The 16,324-nt window shown below is 58.2% G+C and overlaps 1 protein-coding gene across 5 annotated transcripts in view; it reads left to right on the top strand.

Annotated features, from left to right (window-relative positions):
• ST3GAL1 (ST3 beta-galactoside alpha-2,3-sialyltransferase 1) overlaps positions 1-5,298 on the top strand; it is a 92,948-nt gene extending 87,650 nt beyond the window's left edge. For all 5 annotated transcript variants that reach the window (XM_058699148.1, XM_058699147.1, XM_058699149.1 and 2 more), the window contains 3 exons: positions 587-632; positions 2,030-2,149; positions 3,942-5,298. In XM_058699148.1, coding sequence (XP_058555131.1) covers positions 587-632; positions 2,030-2,149; positions 3,942-4,115 — 340 coding nt within the window. In that variant the 3' untranslated portion in view covers positions 4,116-5,298. The remainder of the gene's footprint in view (positions 1-586; positions 633-2,029; positions 2,150-3,941) is intronic.
• The last annotated feature ends 11,026 nt before the right edge of the window (positions 5,299-16,324 follow it).

Raw genomic sequence — 16,324 nt, 5'->3', positions numbered from 1 at the left:
AGTGGCTTCACTGTCCTCACGGCCAGAAGCCTCCTTGTCTGAGGACCAGCCAGCAAGCCTGACGGATTGGGGTGCAGGATGCCAGGGGCCGCCCTCCCAGGAGGGCCCTGAGGGAAGCGGGCTCAAGCAGGGGAGGAACGAGTGGGCCAGGCCTGGGCTCGGCTTCCCTCCCACCCTGTCCCCCTTAGATGGAACGTGAGGCCCGGTGGCCGGGCGTTTACACCTTCACTTTGGGGCACACGTAACCTTGCAGATGGAAAGGGGGCGTTCGTGGGGCTCATCGGCCAGCGCCCTAGCAGTGGCAACGTGCGCTCCGGCCTCTGCTGTGCTCCGTGGTGTGGGGACTTGGAGAAAGTCGCCCCCCGCCCCCCACCTTTCTGGGGGAAAGGCGGCGTTTTGAAAGAAAGTTCCTGAATTAGCCACGAGCGCCCTCTGGTGTCTGCAGTGGGCCACTGCTGCAGGGGGACGGGGCTGTGGCAGGGAGGCCGCATCCCTCCCTCCCTCTCCAGTGTCCCCCAGCCAGAGCTGCGTGCAGGCAGCCTGCCCCCCCCCGCCCCCGCATTAACCGCTCTTTCTTCCCTTGCAGCACCTACGTCCCTGTCCCCGCGAAGATCAAAGTGAAAAAGAATAAGGTGAGTCGAACTCGGCCCCTTGTCCTCTGAGCTCAGGCTCGTTTCGAAGGAGCTGTACGAGGCTGGAGAGCACCACCTCCCCCCTCTGCCTGCGCCTGGCCGCAGAGAGCCCTTGGGCCCCCCGTGCCTGGGGAGGCCGTAGCCCCCACTCAGCTTCCCTGCTCCACAAACACCAGGAAAGTGTCCCCGAGTGGGGGTCCCGGACCAGCAGCATCACTGGGATCCGGTCACAGATGCAGAGACTCAGACCCACCCCAAACCTGCTGAATCAGACACTCTAAGAGGAGGGGAGGGGGCAGCGATCTGGGCTTTTACCAGCCCTCCAGGGATGCTGGTGCCGGCTGCTCTTTGAGACCCAGCGCTGTATGGCGTGAGCTTCTCACAGCCCGACCTCCCCTCCTGCCTCCATAGCTCCATCGTCCCCCGGGGGCCCCTGGTGTGGGGGTTGGCCAAGACGTGGGCAAAGGGCGGAAGGATGGAAGAAGTGAAGTGTCCACCCCACTGGTCCTTTGCACATGCTGTCCTCTTCAGATGGTGAGGTCAAGATCAGAGAGGTCGAGTGACTTGCTCAGGAACACACAGCCAGTTTGTGGTATGGCTGGACCCGGGCCTCCAGCACCTGCCATTTGCATGGGTGCGTCGCCCAGGGAACGGGGGGAGCCCTATGTGGGCCCAGTGGGTACCTGGGAAAGCCTCCCAGAGATGGCAGTCCCTTGAGGCCTAGCTGAGTGATGACCGGAGACCTGCACGGTCCTCTGTTCCAGTCCATTCCTGGGGGCTGGCCTTAGGCTTCCTGGACGTGCATTCCCTCTACCGCCTGAGACGCCCCCTTCGCTGTCCTCGAAGCAGCCGTGGGGGTGGAGTCAAGGGCAGGTCTGATACCAGGCACCTCCCAGCTTGGCCACCCTGGCTGTGTGACACCGGGCACATCACCTAGGCTCTCTGAGCGCGGTTTCCTCATCTATAACACGAGGAGAGGGAAAGCTAGCGCGTGGGGCCATGTTGTGGCACAGAGATCATTCGACGGGTGGGCGGCTCAGCGCCTGTGTTTTCCTGCCCTGTGACAGAGGCGTCCCTGTCCCCGCCACATGCTGTTCCCTGGAACCTCCCTGGCCTGATGTGAATGTTACCGGAAGTCCTTTTCTCAGCCAGCCTTCTCCCCACCCCCAGCCCCGTACTTTATTGCCTTTCTGCTTCATTTCTCTCCGCGGCTCCATAGCTGTGTTCTATCTAGCACTCTCTGCCTCCGCGGTTAGGCCACCGCCGGTCCTTCCCACTCGGAGGGAAGGCCCACGAGGGCAGGGCTGCCGGCTCTGTTCGCTGCCCTGTCCCCCAGGGCCACGACCGTGTGGGGCACCCCGCAGGCGCTTACGGGGGGCCCTGTCCTCTCCCCGCAGATCCTGATATACCATCCGGCCTTCATCAAATACGTCTTTGACAACTGGCTGCAGGGCCACGGGCGATACCCGTCCACCGGCATTCTGTCCGTCATCTTCTCTCTGCACATCTGCGATGAGGTACACCCGCGCCCCGGGCCTGCCAGGCCGCCCCCCCCCCCTGGGGGGGGAGCCCCTCATTCCGCGTTTCTCTGAGCGCCCGGGGGTGCGTCTGCAGTCAGGCTGACCCCCGGCCCCCCCCCGGGCCCCGACGTAGCTCTCCTCCCAGAAGCTCCGGTTCCTTATCTCTACGCTCTGGGCGTTCCCGAGAACGTCGGCAGGGGCAAGGGTGCCGGCTCGCTCTGTGCAGGCTCCAGAGGCCGAGTCACAGCTGGCGGGTGGAGGCTCGGATCTGGGGGCAGAATAACGGAGCAGGTCGTAACGGGGGAGAGCTGGGGTCTCGATCCCGGCCGCTCTTAGAATCGTCCCCAGAGCTAAATCCCAGCACCCGGACCACGCCCGGGCCCGTGTTCGCCAGAATTTCTGAAGGTGGAAACCAGGCACCCAGGGCTTCCACTCTTCACCGACACTGAGAACCAGTGATCTTGCCAAGTGCACGTTGTGTTTTCCTTCGTGGGTCTGCCTGACCGTCCGCCAAGCCATGCTGATTTGGGGTGCTCACTGCCACCCTGGGGAGAGGAGCAGGGGCGGCCACAACACCTACACCCTTCTTCTTCCTTGGCCCTGTGTCAGGTGGGGCAATCAGATGTCACGTGCAGCCATCCCCGCCCCTGCCCCACCTGGATCCTGGGGGACATCCAGGGAGGGGGGAGGGGTTGTTCTGTCACCACCCTCCCCGTGCACCCACACTGTCGCCAGAAGCCTGGGCTGTCTCTCCCAGAAGCGACCTCTCGTCCTCACCTCCACCCGGCTGCCTCAGAAATGCTACTCCCTTCTCTTCCCTCCTGCCCCGGGGCCGCTGTGGCCCTGCTGGCCTTCACAAGAAAGCTGTGCTGGCCAGCTGGCCACCGAGGTGTCTCCTGCCCCCGGTGGGGCCCCACCCCCCGAATCTGCCCTCCCCGCTGCCGCAGCCCGGATAGCATTTCCTCTCCCTGGAGGGCATGTTCCTTCCTGGACATCTTCAACGCCTCCCCCGAGACCCAATTCAAGTGTCACCTCCCATCTCAGATCCCTTGCGTCCTTGGCCCTGCTGTCCTCTGTGCTGCGGGAGCCCTGACGTTAGCCCCCGTCCTCACTGGTGCTTGTGGGAAGTCACAGGCTCCAAGGTCTGAGACCTGACTCCTGAGTCCCTGATTTCCCCAGCACCCACCCAGGTGGCCCCGGTGATGAACTCTGATGTATTTATCGCAGTGCTTGGCACAGAGTGAGTGCTCAGTAAATGCTGGTCATGTGTGGGAAAGGCCCCCCGGCCACTGGCCAGTGAGGGCTCCTGAACCGCATGGATATTAGCCTCAGGGAAGAAAGAGTTCAGCACCTACCACCTGCCTCAACGCGGTCATTCTTCTTGGCCCATTTTCCGGATGAGGGACGCGAGGCTCAGAATAGTGGTTTGGTGCTCTCTGGCTCCACAAGGCAGAGCTGGGAGCCCTGCTGGCAACTCCACTCCCCCTGCCCAGTCCCAGGAGCCTCCCTCTGAGAAGAGGCTGTCCTGCCCCGCCACCCTCGGGGCCACCCACGCGCTGGCCTCCCGTCGTGCCTTCTGGCATTACACTTGACTTTTACGGAACTCGCTTTTGCTTCCCTGAGCCCCTGGGAGTTCCAGTAAGGAACCGGACGGGTTCTATGGAGAAGGGTTTCTAGGAGTCTTGGGAAGCATTGCCTACAGACTCGGGAGATGCCTGCAGGCTCCTCTTCTTAGAGGTTCTACCTGTGGCCCTGCCGTCTGGTTCTGACCTTTGCTTTGCCCCCGCAGGTAGACTTGTACGGCTTCGGGGCAGACAGCAAGGGGAACTGGCATCACTACTGGGAGAACAACCCATCGGCGGGGGCTTTTCGCAAGACCGGGGTGCACGATGGAGACTTTGAGTCCAACGTGACGGCCACCTTGGCGTCCATCAATAAAATCCGGATATTCAAGGGGAGATGACGCTGCAAAGGAGAACTGAGGCACGCCTCTCTGTGTCCAGCCCCAGCCTCTCGCTGGGGCCGTTCTGTCCTGGGAGCTTTGAGGGCCAGCCTCGGGGGTGGGGGCGTTCAGGTGCCCCTCGCGGCCTCCCGCGAGCCAACACTGGGCAGCGTCTGCTCAGCAAGGTCCCCGAGCCCCGCCGGGTCTGCGAAGGAAGTCTCAGGACTGGTCTTAGATGGAGAGGGCCCCTCACTGCTGTCCTGGAGCTGGAGGGAGGTGGGGAGATGCGGGGGAGGGTCCAGTCTCCAAACACCGAGGTCCCTTTGGCTTCTGGGGAGGGGGCAGATACTTGGGACTCTGTGTTCTAAAGGAAAGGACAGTTTTCCGGGACGGATGGGCAGAGACTTTTCCTCTGCCCAGGGACCCAGGGAAGACCTCAGGACAGAGCCGTGTTGGACCATGTGGACACTGGGGGCAAGATGGCACCTTTCTTTGCACGATGCCCAGCCCCTCCCTCACTTGGCTCGACAACCCCCGCCCCCCACCGCCCCGCTGTCGTCCCAAAGCTCATTTATGGTGGCCGGAGAGGCTCCCCGCCCCGAAGGTCTTCACAGACATGTGGCAGAGTGTTTCAGGCCCCGGCAGATGTCTTCTTCCCAAGCCGATGTCCCTTGAGCGATGGATCTTTGTGGCTGTAACCGTGGCTGAGAGCAGATCTGACCACTTCTGCGTGCCTTTGTGTCTGGGGAGAAATACGCGCATTGGCCGAAACAAGGCAAAAGCCTTGACTCGGGAGAGGGGACCCCCAGCAATGCCGCCCCCTTGCCCTGTAGCTCGGGGCATCTTTTCTAGTTTCCTGAGGCAGCGCCTGAGTTGGAGCAGAGCTAGGATGACGGGCAGTGCTGTCCAGAGGCGCGTAAGCCGTGGAACGTCATTCTTGCTTACATTCACAGACCGCTGGATGTGGCGCCCGTGACCTTCCAAGGCCACGCGTATAACCTCCACCAGCCGGCACTTTCCCCAGGAAACCCACGTTCTGGGCCACGTCCCTGCTGGCCACCTGCACGGTGTCCTGAGGGCTGCAGGGCCATCCCACGAACATGAGTTTCAGAGCGGGAGAAGACATACCTCATTCTCTCCCTCCCGGGCTGCTCTGATCTTTCCTCTTCAGCCTTCCTGATTATTTATTGATTTATTCTTTTAACTCCGCTGACGTCGTGTGCACTTTGTGGCTCTGTGGCTGGTCCTGACGGTTTAATTGAGCTTGTTCTTGCTTCGCCTGGCAGCCGGGGAGTGGGGGAGCTTGAATCTAGGTTCTTGGGGAGCTTCAGAATCGGGGTGGGGGCGTCTAGGGCTTGGGGGCTTGCCGGTGGGCAGATCCCAGGGTTTCGGGTTGGCAGCTTTGCGGGGTGCTCCGTACCTCCTTCCCTTCGGCCCCGCCTTCCTTCCTCGTCATTGTGGATTGGATCCGGTCTCGGGCTAAGAATCTCCAAAACCCAGCGGGACTCCCTTGGGGCCGGGTGGGGAGTGGGGTCACACGTATAGAAGGACAGTGATTGTTGGCTCTAGTTACTGACCCTTAATCAGAAAAACCGCTTTTCCTGTTGAGAGCATTTGCTAACAGGCCATGCCGCCTTGAGGAGGCGTGACAGCTTCCTGGGGGAGCGTGAGGCCTGCCAGTCTCGGAAGCCACGGGGCCTGTCTCCTGCGCTCTCGCGGCTCTCTGGCAAGCCCCGTTCTCCCGGCTGCAGCCTCTCCCTCTACAAACAGGGAGGGAGGCATGTTGTCAGCTCCGGGGCCGCAGGTGGTGTTGGGCAGTTCCCAGGGGTCCCCAGAAACGGCATGCCGCGTTGGTCTCCCCCCCAAGCCTGTGCATATGAGCATCGTCACCGGGAGAGATTCCTTAGCCTTTGTTAGATTCTCAGAGATTCAGAATCCAGAATGTGATGTATAAAAAAAAAAAAAAAAAAAAAAAAAAAAAAACAACACACAAACGGCGTGTGCCCGTTTTAAAGTCCTCCAAAGCAGGGGCGCCTGGGTGGCGCAGTCGGTTAAGCGTCCGACTTCACCCAGGTCACGATCTCGCGGTCCGTGAGTTCGAGCCCCGCGTCAGGCTCTGGGCTGATGGCTCAGAGCCTGGAGCCTGTTTCCGATTCTGTGTCTCCCTCTCTCTGCCCCTCCCCTGTTCATGCTCTGTCTCTCTCTGTCCCAAAAATAAATAAAAAACGTTGAAAAAAAAAATTAAAAAAAAAAAATAAAAAAAAAATTAAAAAAAAAAAAATAAATAAAGTCCTCCAAAGCATGAGACTCTCGTGACCGGTGAAGGCTCATCAGTCACTGTGAGGTCAACATCTTGATCGTCCACGCTCAGAGACTAGAGCAGGCATCTGTCGATTGGCTGATTGAGCCCAGGGACAGCCCTTGAGAACCGTGGCCACTGAGACAGGGAGCAGGGTGGACTCCCGAGCTCTTCCTGGGTCCATACAGGGGTGACAGGTTCAGGGCGCGCAGTCGGCTCCTGGGCATTGCTGAGTCAGAACAGGTCCCCGTGGGGAGGAGGCGCAGGCTGTCCGGCCCGGCTGCCCGGTCCTGGCCGTCTTGCCCTCCCGCTAGGCCCGTTCAAGCCCGCCTGCCTTCCCATTTAACAGATCAGAAAAGCAGGACCCGGGGAAGGGAAGCGACTTGCAAAAGTGAACCGACAATCGTGACGGCACGAGTCAACCATTTTGAGCAAAACCAGGAAATCGTCGGCTCTCTGTTTAAAACATCCTGAGGTGGGCTTTCCCAGCTGGGTTCCATCCAGCATCTCAGAGAACTGTGATGGGGGGTGGGCCTCTGCCTTCTCCCCACCTGGCTCGTCCCCAGGCTGCCCATGGTGGCCCTGGCAAGCCCTGGTGTCTGCCTTTGCCTCCTTCCCCCCAGTGGGGGAGAAACCTTGCTCCTCCCAGTGCCCCAGCACACGTTTGTGTTCATTGGCTTGGTGAAGGGGTCTAAACCCAATACGCTCCAATCATTGGGACTGGGATCGAATGCGCCGATTGGCTTAAGCCAGTTAGCGTCTCTACCCGGGGTAAGGATGGCTGAGAATTGGGCAAGACTGGTTCCCACAGAGCATTGAGCGTGCTGTGGGCGGGATAACGAGAAACCCCCAGCCAGAGGAGGCTCTCGAGTGTCCACCCCGCTCACTGTTGGACTCCCAGCCCAGGGCTCTGCCAGATCTCCAGGCACAGGGCTCCTGGGAGGCCAGCCCCGGGCCCCAGGCATGGAGCAGAGGTGTCCCCGCCCGCAGTCATCAGTGCTGAGCCTAAAGCCAGAAAGATCGGGGCTGAGGAGGAAGGGAGATCTCAGCGCTCTTTCCAACCCCCAGTGAGCCAGGACGCTGATTTTCTTGAGCTGGAGTCACGTCCTGCAAAACCAGCACCTGCTTCCACAGGCCCCCCTGGAGCCCCTGCCCTTACCCCCTCCCCCCGTCAGGGCACAAAGCAGGGCAGGTTTGTAGCGTCTGGCCCCCAGAGCCATCAAGCAGAAAAGAAAGTTCTTAAACCCATGCCTTTTGAGACTCTGGCTTCAGCGGGTGTTGTCGGGCAAACCCCACGGGCTGTGCTCAGTGGGAGAAGCCAGATACAAGAAAACAGGACTTAAAATAGGGAAGCCAGACAAGAAGGTGGGGAGGGCGATTCTTGTAAGTGCTGGGGGCAAGAAGGGCTGGGCCTCTGGGTCAAGGGTGGCGTAGAGTCACAGAGAGTATTTGGAGCCGTGACCTCTGCTTTAAGTGTTCTTGTCAAGGCAGCCCGAACGCAAAAACGGGAAACGGAAAAGAGCTCACCGTCCCCCACATGGGGAGCACCAGAAATGCTTCCTCCAGGGAAGCACAAGCCCCGAGTGGCCGCTGTCCAGCGACAGATGGCCGGCCGCTGGCCACGTGCCATCAGGAGCCAGCAGCTGCCCCTGTGCCACCCCCCTGCCGCCCCCCAGAGCTCGGGGTTATCACTGTGTCCATCACGGACATCTGGTTGGAAGCAGACATTCCCACAGGCCATGTGGTCTGGGAGACGGAGTCAGCTTTCCGCTTTCTCATCCTGAAGAACCTCCGCCTCTGGGGCACAGAGGAGAAGGTGCTGTGGCAGGAGGGGCAGAGACCCCCCCCAAGGTGGCATTCACAGTATGCTGGCATCCGGGCATTAGCAGCTTCCTTGCTCATTAGACGAGCTGCAATGTGCTTCCCACAAGCGTCCAGCCCACCCCGCCCCCACTTTCCCTCTCAGCCCGTCAGAGACCTGCACTGGTGTTGAACTTGACCCCCTGGCTCAGCCACCCTCATTGGGCAGAACTCCCATTTGTGTCCACCTGCGGATGGCCGTGACCCCGACGCCAGCTCTGACCTGCCACCTCGCCCCACCCCCCACCCCGGGAGGCAAGCGCCCTCCCCAGCCGCGTCAGCACATCGCTGAACTCACGTCCAAGCCAAAGGTTCCCGAGCGCTTTCCGCTCCTTGCGGTCTCGTTTGGTTCCTCGTCGTTGTCGTAAAATTTGCTTTCTTTTCCCTCTCGCCTCGTGTTTGTTTTGTAGCCGAGCGCTAATCTGGATGCATTTGGAATGAAGTTAGCCAGAGTCCGCCTTCCTCAGCCTTTGCTCTGTTTTATTTATTGTTGGACATTTCCAATGATCCAAATCAAAGTGAATCAAAAAAAAAAAAAAAGCTATTTTATCGTTTGGGTGTGTTTGTGGTGTTTCTGGGCGGGGGCGGGGCATGCCTTCGTGTTGCCCCCCACCCCACAGCTTCCGGTCAGGGGTTCTGCTCCGGCCTAAAAACGCCCCAGTGGCTCACCAGCTGAGGGTCTCCTGGCTCTGCGTCCGTCCCTACCAAGTGCCCAGAGGTTCAGGAAGCAGAGCGTTGGCCTCTCAAATGCCACCGCGACTCTCACTGCTGTGTGACTATGGCGAACCACCTCACCTCTCTTACCCTCCGCTGCCCCATCCGCCAAATGGACATGACCATGCCAGCCGTCAGAAGGGGTGTGAGGTCAAGAATAAAAATCACTCAGGAGGCCCGCCCGAGGAGATCTGCGTCGGCCGCTTCAGGCAGTCGCTGAATGAGATAGCCTTGGCCGGGGCCCAGGGTGGGCGAGGTAGGGTTCATCTCTTCCCAATAAACAGGTACATCCGTGGATGAATCCCAAGTTTGATCCAAAGTCGGCACAAGTCTCTGACTTTGTGAATAGTCCAGAAATCCAGTCGTGGGGTTCTATAATGTAAAATTTGTGTAAATGGTGAGAGTCCCCAATTCGTGTCGGCTCTCACAACGGCCTGCTGGGCATGAACTTGACTTCTCAAAGCGGTCCTGCGGAGCTGGTGCGTGGTTCCCAGGTTTCCATGTTTGCAAACAGGTGCAGAGTTAAAGCCAGCCGAGGGCAGGGGTGGGGTTCAAAGCAAGCGTTCCCTCTGAAGGTCTGGGGCTCCCTGTCACTCTGCTGCCTCCCCAGGGGACGTCTCCCAGGCTGGGACGTTAGGGACGTCTTCCCAAAGTTCTTTGGGAAGTTTGTGGTGAACTTCGGAAAGCAGCCCTCAGAGGCAGGAGGGGACAGAGAGGAACACAAGTGTCCTGGAGTCGGGCTGCCTGCGTTCCTACTTAGCTGTGCGAGTTTGAGCATGTCCCTGAACCTCTCTGTGCCCGACCTCCTTGTGGATAAAGTCTGGATGAGGGGGTACCTACCCTAGAAACACGCTTGAGAATTAAATTAGTGAATGCACACCACAGGCTAAGAAGAGAACCTAGTGCCCAGGGAGCCTCCTGTAGATGTCAGTTGTTATTAAAGTTGTGAGGAGGCGGGGCTCCTGGGTGGCTGGGTCGGTTAAGCGTCCGACTTCGGCTCAGGTCGTGATCTCGCGGTCCGTGAGTTCGAGCCCCGCGTCGGGCTCTGTGCCGACCGTTCAGAGCCTGGAGCCTGTTTCAGATTCTGTGTCTCCTTCTCTCTCTGCCCCTCCCCTGTTCATGCTCTGTCTCTCTCTGTCTCAAAAATAAATAAACGTTAAAAAAAAAAAAAATTTAAAGTCGTGAGGAGAGAAGGAGATGCCAGCAAAACCATGAGGCCCCCTGGGGCACCCAGTCCGATTTCTTCTGCCCCCTCTCCTGCCCTGCCCCTGCCGGGTGCTTTTGTGCTGCTTTCTTTCCAAGTGGTTTCTTCAACTCTTAACATTCCCTTTCCTTGTTCCCATCACTTGGCTACCTTCACCCCATCAGGGCCCCGCTCTCAGGTATTGTTAACATGCGGACCACTCCCTCCACTGAGACCCGGCCTCCCCCAAGTTCCCGCCTGGGCGAGCTCCCATTATAGCTGCAATGTGGGAAAGGGGCCACCAGGCGGCGACACGCTCAGCCGGGTGGGTGCTCATCCACCCAGTCCCAGGCCCACGGGCAAAGCCTAGGAAGGGGTAGGAATTAGCTAGGACCCTCCACGGGGAGCCCTGAGGACCTGAAAACGTTTCTTCAGGACCCTCTGGCACCTGCCCAGACACAGAGGACAAGAGCCAGAGCCCTCCAGGCCCAGTGCTGTGCACCCCCCACGCATCCCACAAATGTAGGTCTTCCAGGATTGGGTGTTGGAAACCCTGGGAAGGTCCCCCAGACACACCCCTCACGCGGCCCCAAACACATGCTCGGCTGCTCAGCAAAGAGCTCCTGGAACCAAAAAGAAGTTCCTGGGAAGAAACATTCTACCTGCTTCTGATTTTAAAACATGAGGACTTTTTTTTTTTTTTAATTTTTTTTTTAACATTTATTTATTTTTGAGACAGAGAGCATGAACAGGGGAGGGTCAGAGAAAGAGGGAGACACAGAATCTGAAACAGGCTCCAGGCTCTGAGCTGTCAGCCCAGAGCCCGACGCGGGGCTCGAACCCACGGACCGCGAAATCGTGACCTGAGCCGAAGTCTGACGCTTCATCAACCGAGCCACCCAGGCGCCCCTAAAACATGAGGACTTTGAAATACATGCACTGATTGAGAAGAGATGAACGCCACCTCAACAATCACGTTTTCCACACCTGCCACTCCCTTTTTAAAATTCTTCCTTTTTTCGTTACTGTCGATGTCCCGCGGTGTTTGGGGGGACAAGTCTGCCTCAAAAGTCATTTTGCCCCTGTGTCCGTGAGGAAGTGCCTAGGAAGTGTGCCTGTCCTGTGAGACACAGCGTCACCCAGCAAGGTGGAGGGCGTCCCTGCTTCCTCTGGTGCCCGGCCCACGGGGGACCCCCTCAGCTGTCCTCACCACGCCTCAGGCAGCTTCTTTACTTACACCAGGATTCACTACAGGTCGCGTCACAAAAGGAAATGTTCTGTGTATTCAGAACCAAGTGACGTCCAGGTCATGGGAGGTCCAGGGCACCTTTGCTGCAGGGGCCCGGTGAGGAAATGTCCCCCAGTGATTCAAGGGTCCCTCTGCACCTGCTGGGGAAGGACCCGCCTCTGTTTCTGCTTCTGCTTTGTTCACTGATGCAACAACACCTGCCAAGTAGAGGCATCCCCGGGGCCCGGGTTCTGTCACCCCAGTTCACAATCTCCATCTGTGGGACGATGCTGACAGATTCACGTGCCCTTGTCGCTCCCCTCCCTCTAAGAGCTCCCCCTCCCAGACCTGCCCAAGCCCTGGAGCCCCATAGAACAAGGTGAAGCCCTTCTGATCGTCCTCAGCTGAAACATTGGGTCCTCACAGGATGGCTGAATCCCAGGTAACCTGCTTCTCAGAGACGCTGGCCGGCTGCCCCACCTGACGTCCCGTGAGCACATGGAATAATTCAGACACTGGCCGTACTCAACCCCAACCCACTGCTATGGACTGGGTGGTGTCTCCTACATTCCTATGTTGAAGTCCTGACGCCCAGGGTGATGCTGCTTGGAGGGGGGCCTTTGGGAGGTGATCAGGTTTAGAGCAGGTCATGGGCGGGGCGGGGGGGGGGGGCATGATGAGGTAAAAACCGCAAGGCAGCTCAAGAAGCCACCGTCCTGCTTGGCTCTGGGAAGTGCGCCCTCCCCCGATGTCTCCCCATCTCCGGGCCTCCACGGGGCTCACTCCAGACTGGCAACCGGCAGGAGGGGAGGAGATGGGCATCTGGGGAGGAGATGGGCAAAAGACAGCTGGAGTTTTTGCTGCGGTTCTAAGCCACGTCCTCCGATTCAGCCTGACCGCAGAGTACGAGTAGCAACAGGTTCCCGGATCAGTCTCTCTGTTAGCTCAGGCCTCACCGCGCCACGGTGGGACTGCGGCCCCGAGACCCCTGCCGCTTGGACACGGAGACTTGGACCTTGCCAGGTTATAGACCAGGGAGGCTGTGGGTCTGGATGAGAAACCACAGGAGGTGAGTGGGGACGGTCTTGGGAGGAACAGGACAAGGGAGCTAGAACGAACAGAGAGGCCACGGCTCCCCAGGGCTGTGAGGTGTCCCCAAGGCCGGGAACAAGATGACTTCAGGGAGAAATGTGGCACGAGCTGTCGGAACGGCCTTTGAGATGGAGCAGGTCTAGGTGATGGCGAGCCGGAAGGCGGAAAGGGGAAGTCGGGAGAGAGCAGATGTCCAGGGCCCAGGAGGGCAGGTGCTGTGTGTAAACAGGGACACTAGGGTCAGCGGGATAAGGGCACAAACTGGGCAGAAACACACTTACTGTAAAGTCCGCCAGGAATGAAGGTAAGTAGGCAGCAAGGTGGCAGGTGCCAGGAAAAGGGACAGTGCTGGTAACCGCAGGGCAGGTGCAGAAAAAAAAAAAAAGTTTGGGGACAATGGGGGGGAAGGTGAAGTCCAGAAACATCCACGTGGACCCATAGGGATGCAGCGCTCACCCCAGACTCTGCTGCTGGGAGCGAGAGGAAAGTGACCATAGTCTGGGAGGGTAGCAGGGTCCTCAGGACCCTCAGGCATGCCTCACACGTCAGGGCAGCGAGCCTGCTTCTTCGCGGGGCCAGGGCGTTCCCTGCGTGTGGCTGGCACACTTCCTGGAGTGCGGAAGACCGAAGCCAGGGGTTGCGATGGCTCTCGGCCCAGAACATCTTTTCTCAAGGCTTCCAGATGGGGTGCGTACCTATTGAGAAAACTATCGCCTCGGAGGCCTGGACGCCCCGAGGGTGTCTGCAGAGCTGCAGATGTCCAGGGCGCCTTCCTGTGGGTACCCATGACTTCCGAGAACTCCTTCCCCTCCATGTTTTATAACATTTGAACTGGCTTTCCTGAAACTTTAACCGGAACAGGGAGCTCTGTGTGGTGTAGATCTGTAGATTGCTGGAAGGTCTCTCCCCGCCCCGGAGGTCCCCCAAGAAGAGGGCTTGGTTGGATCATAGACCCCCACAGGCCCCAAGGGTCCAAGACCCGGATCCAGACGTGGAGCTTCTCTGTGATGTGGCAATGAGGATTCCAGACTTGTCTGCCTCGTGGGATTGTGGGGGAAACTAACACACTTTAGGTTTACATGCATTTCGTTTGATAAGTACTCACCTAGGGCCACTGGGGGCTGGGGCTGGGGCAAGATGAGGTCTCTGCCATCCGAAGACCTCAGTCCAGTCGGGACAGGCAGGTAACCAGACAGCGGCAACACCAGGAGAGGTGGGAGATCCTTAATGATGACCATGGTTCCCTTCTGCACCCTGTCAACATGGGCTAAGTGCTTTGCCTACATGAATTTCATTGAATCCTGCGTCAATTCTGCCAAGAAGCACAGTCCCCCCCAGGAGAGGAGAATTTAATGAGGAGACAGTATCCGGGAGGTGAGGAAACTTGCCAGCAAGGAAGGGGTGCACCCAGGACTTTAAAAGCAAGGTACTGAGCTCACGAGTCCTGGCTGAGAATTAAACACCTCCGTTCCCCACCAGAGTATGGGACCAGGGGACTGTCAGCTTTGTTCTAGACTGAAGCACTTTGGAGATGAGCCCCCAGGGGCTGGTCCCAGGTGGTAGAGCGGGTCCTGCCCTGGGAAAGCCCAAGCTGTCCAAAGGCTCCCCTTCTGACCCGCTAGGAGTGCTGGCCCGGCCACCTAGCAATGGTGGCCACCAGAGGGCGCAACGGACCCGTCTTCAGCAGGATTCCTGTCAACACTGGGTTTGGTTGGGAGCCAGACAGCAAGCAGTTGAAAAGCACATGAGAAAACACACACACACCCATGTGTAGGCTGCAGCCTCCTGGGGCTGATGACCGTGGGTCTGGGCCGCGGATACAGAGGCCCCAGGACAGCCTGGGGGTACGGACCATATTGATTCATTCATCCACGTTCGTTGAGTGTAGAGCGCCGTGACAGCCGTGGGCGGGCGGTCATTCCTTTGCTGTCCTGATGTAACTGTCTTGTGTTTCCAGTGGAGGTGGTCAAACCAGCCATGGGAAGACACCGTGACACGTGGCTACAGGAAGTCAGGGTTCCGTGGAGCACAGGGCCTGAGCGTGTCCAGGGAGATCGAGGGAGACTTCCTGGAGGAAGAGGCTGAGCCGTGAGGGGTAAGGATGGTCACCCAAGCAACGCTGGGAGAGCATGCCAGGCAGAGGGACGAGCACGTGCAAAGGCCCAGAGGCGAGACAGGGTGTGGCACAATCACGAAGCGGCAGATGCTCCGTGACACAGGGGCAGGGAGGCAGGAACGAGAGACGGGGGTCAGAGCAGCGGGGTCCAGGTCTCTTGCGAATTTGAGGGGGGATTGGGCTTTATTCTCAGGAAAACAGAGGGCACTGAAGGGTGCAGCCCAGAGCAAGCGGGGAAGCCCAAAGTGCCCCCTCCAGAAGAACACTTGGTGTGGCGGTTGGATGCATATTTACGTCACATGCTCACTTTACAAAGTGCCCCACACCCTTGCTCTCATTCAGCAGCACCCGGCCAGGAACAGGGGAGCAGACCCGAGCTGATGGCTGAGACAGGACACCAGTGAGTCAGAGACAGACAGGGCCGGGACTCAGGATGGGGAGCTCTGCACTCCCCAGCTCTGCACACCGTCCCGCTGCTGGCAGGGCTGGGGGAAGGGCTGGGGGGAGGCGTCTCCCCAGTTGGACACTGAGCCCCTCGTGACGGAGACCATCCTGCATTCCCAGAAGTGAGCGGAAAGCCTGGTCCAGGAGCACGATGCGCGTGTGAGGGATCGGAGAGGTTTGAATGGAACGGATGGGTAATGGTAAGGCCCGAGTTTCCATTGCTCAGGCTTTGTCACGGCCAAGACTCGGCCAGGCTTCTAGGCACTCCCAGGCCTCAGGGTCCCCCGAGTGGGTGCGAGACACGGATCACCCTGAGGATGACCGGCTCCGTTATTCCACAAAGGGACGGTTTGCAATGCTCCTCTGTGAACCACCCAGGCATCCCCAAGGAGTTGAAAACTCCTGAAAGTTATGAATGGAATCTCTTACTGAAATATAAAGTCATTTCTTTCTCTGTGGAGGTTGGGGAAGGGGGGAGGGAAAGAGAGGAGAAGAAGAAGAAGAAGAAGAAGAAGAAGAAGAAGAAGAAGAAGAAGAAGGGAAGGGAAGGAGAAGGAGAAGGAGGAGGGAGGGGGAGGGGGAAGAAAGAAAGAAATGAAGGCAGGAAGGGAACAAGAAAGAAAGAAGAACCCAGTAATTTGTTCTTCCTCTCCCTCCCTCATCCTTGCAGGTGTATTTTAACAGAGTTGCCATCACAGAGGATGATCTATTTTTACGTTTTACTGGCTTGTTACTTTGCAACCATTAATTTCCACATTGAAATGTGTGAAAACTTCTTAGCAGAGTTTCTAGAATATAGTTAATGTCCAAAAGAAAAGAAAGAAAGAAAGAAAGAAAAGAAGGAGGAGGAGGAGGAGGAGGAAGGAAGAAATAGAAGGAGGAAAAAAGGAGGAGGGAAGGAGAAGGGCAGATGGGGTGATACTAAATCTATCTATACGTGACACTTTTTTATTTTTTTATTTTTAATTTTTTTTAAATTTTTTTTAATGTTTATTTATTTTTGAGACAGAGAGAGACAGAGCATGAATGGGGGAGGGTCAGAGAGAGAGGGAGACACAGAATCCGAAACAGGCTCCAGGCTCCGAGCCGTCAGCACAGAGCCCGACACGGGGCTCAAACTCACGGACCATGAGATCACGACCTGAGCCGAAGTCGGACGCTTAACTGACTGAGCCACCCAGGCGCCCTACATGACACTTTTTTAAAAAATTATTTCTAGGGGCGCCTGGGTGGCGCAGTCGGTTAAGCGTCCGACTTCAGCCAGGTCACGATCTTGCGGTCCATGAGTTCGAGC

Source organism: Neofelis nebulosa, chromosome 14 (assembly GCF_028018385.1).
Source record: "Neofelis nebulosa isolate mNeoNeb1 chromosome 14, mNeoNeb1.pri, whole genome shotgun sequence".
Taxonomy (NCBI): Eukaryota; Metazoa; Chordata; class Mammalia; order Carnivora; family Felidae; genus Neofelis; species Neofelis nebulosa.
This window is presented reverse-complemented; position numbering and strand designations above follow the sequence as displayed.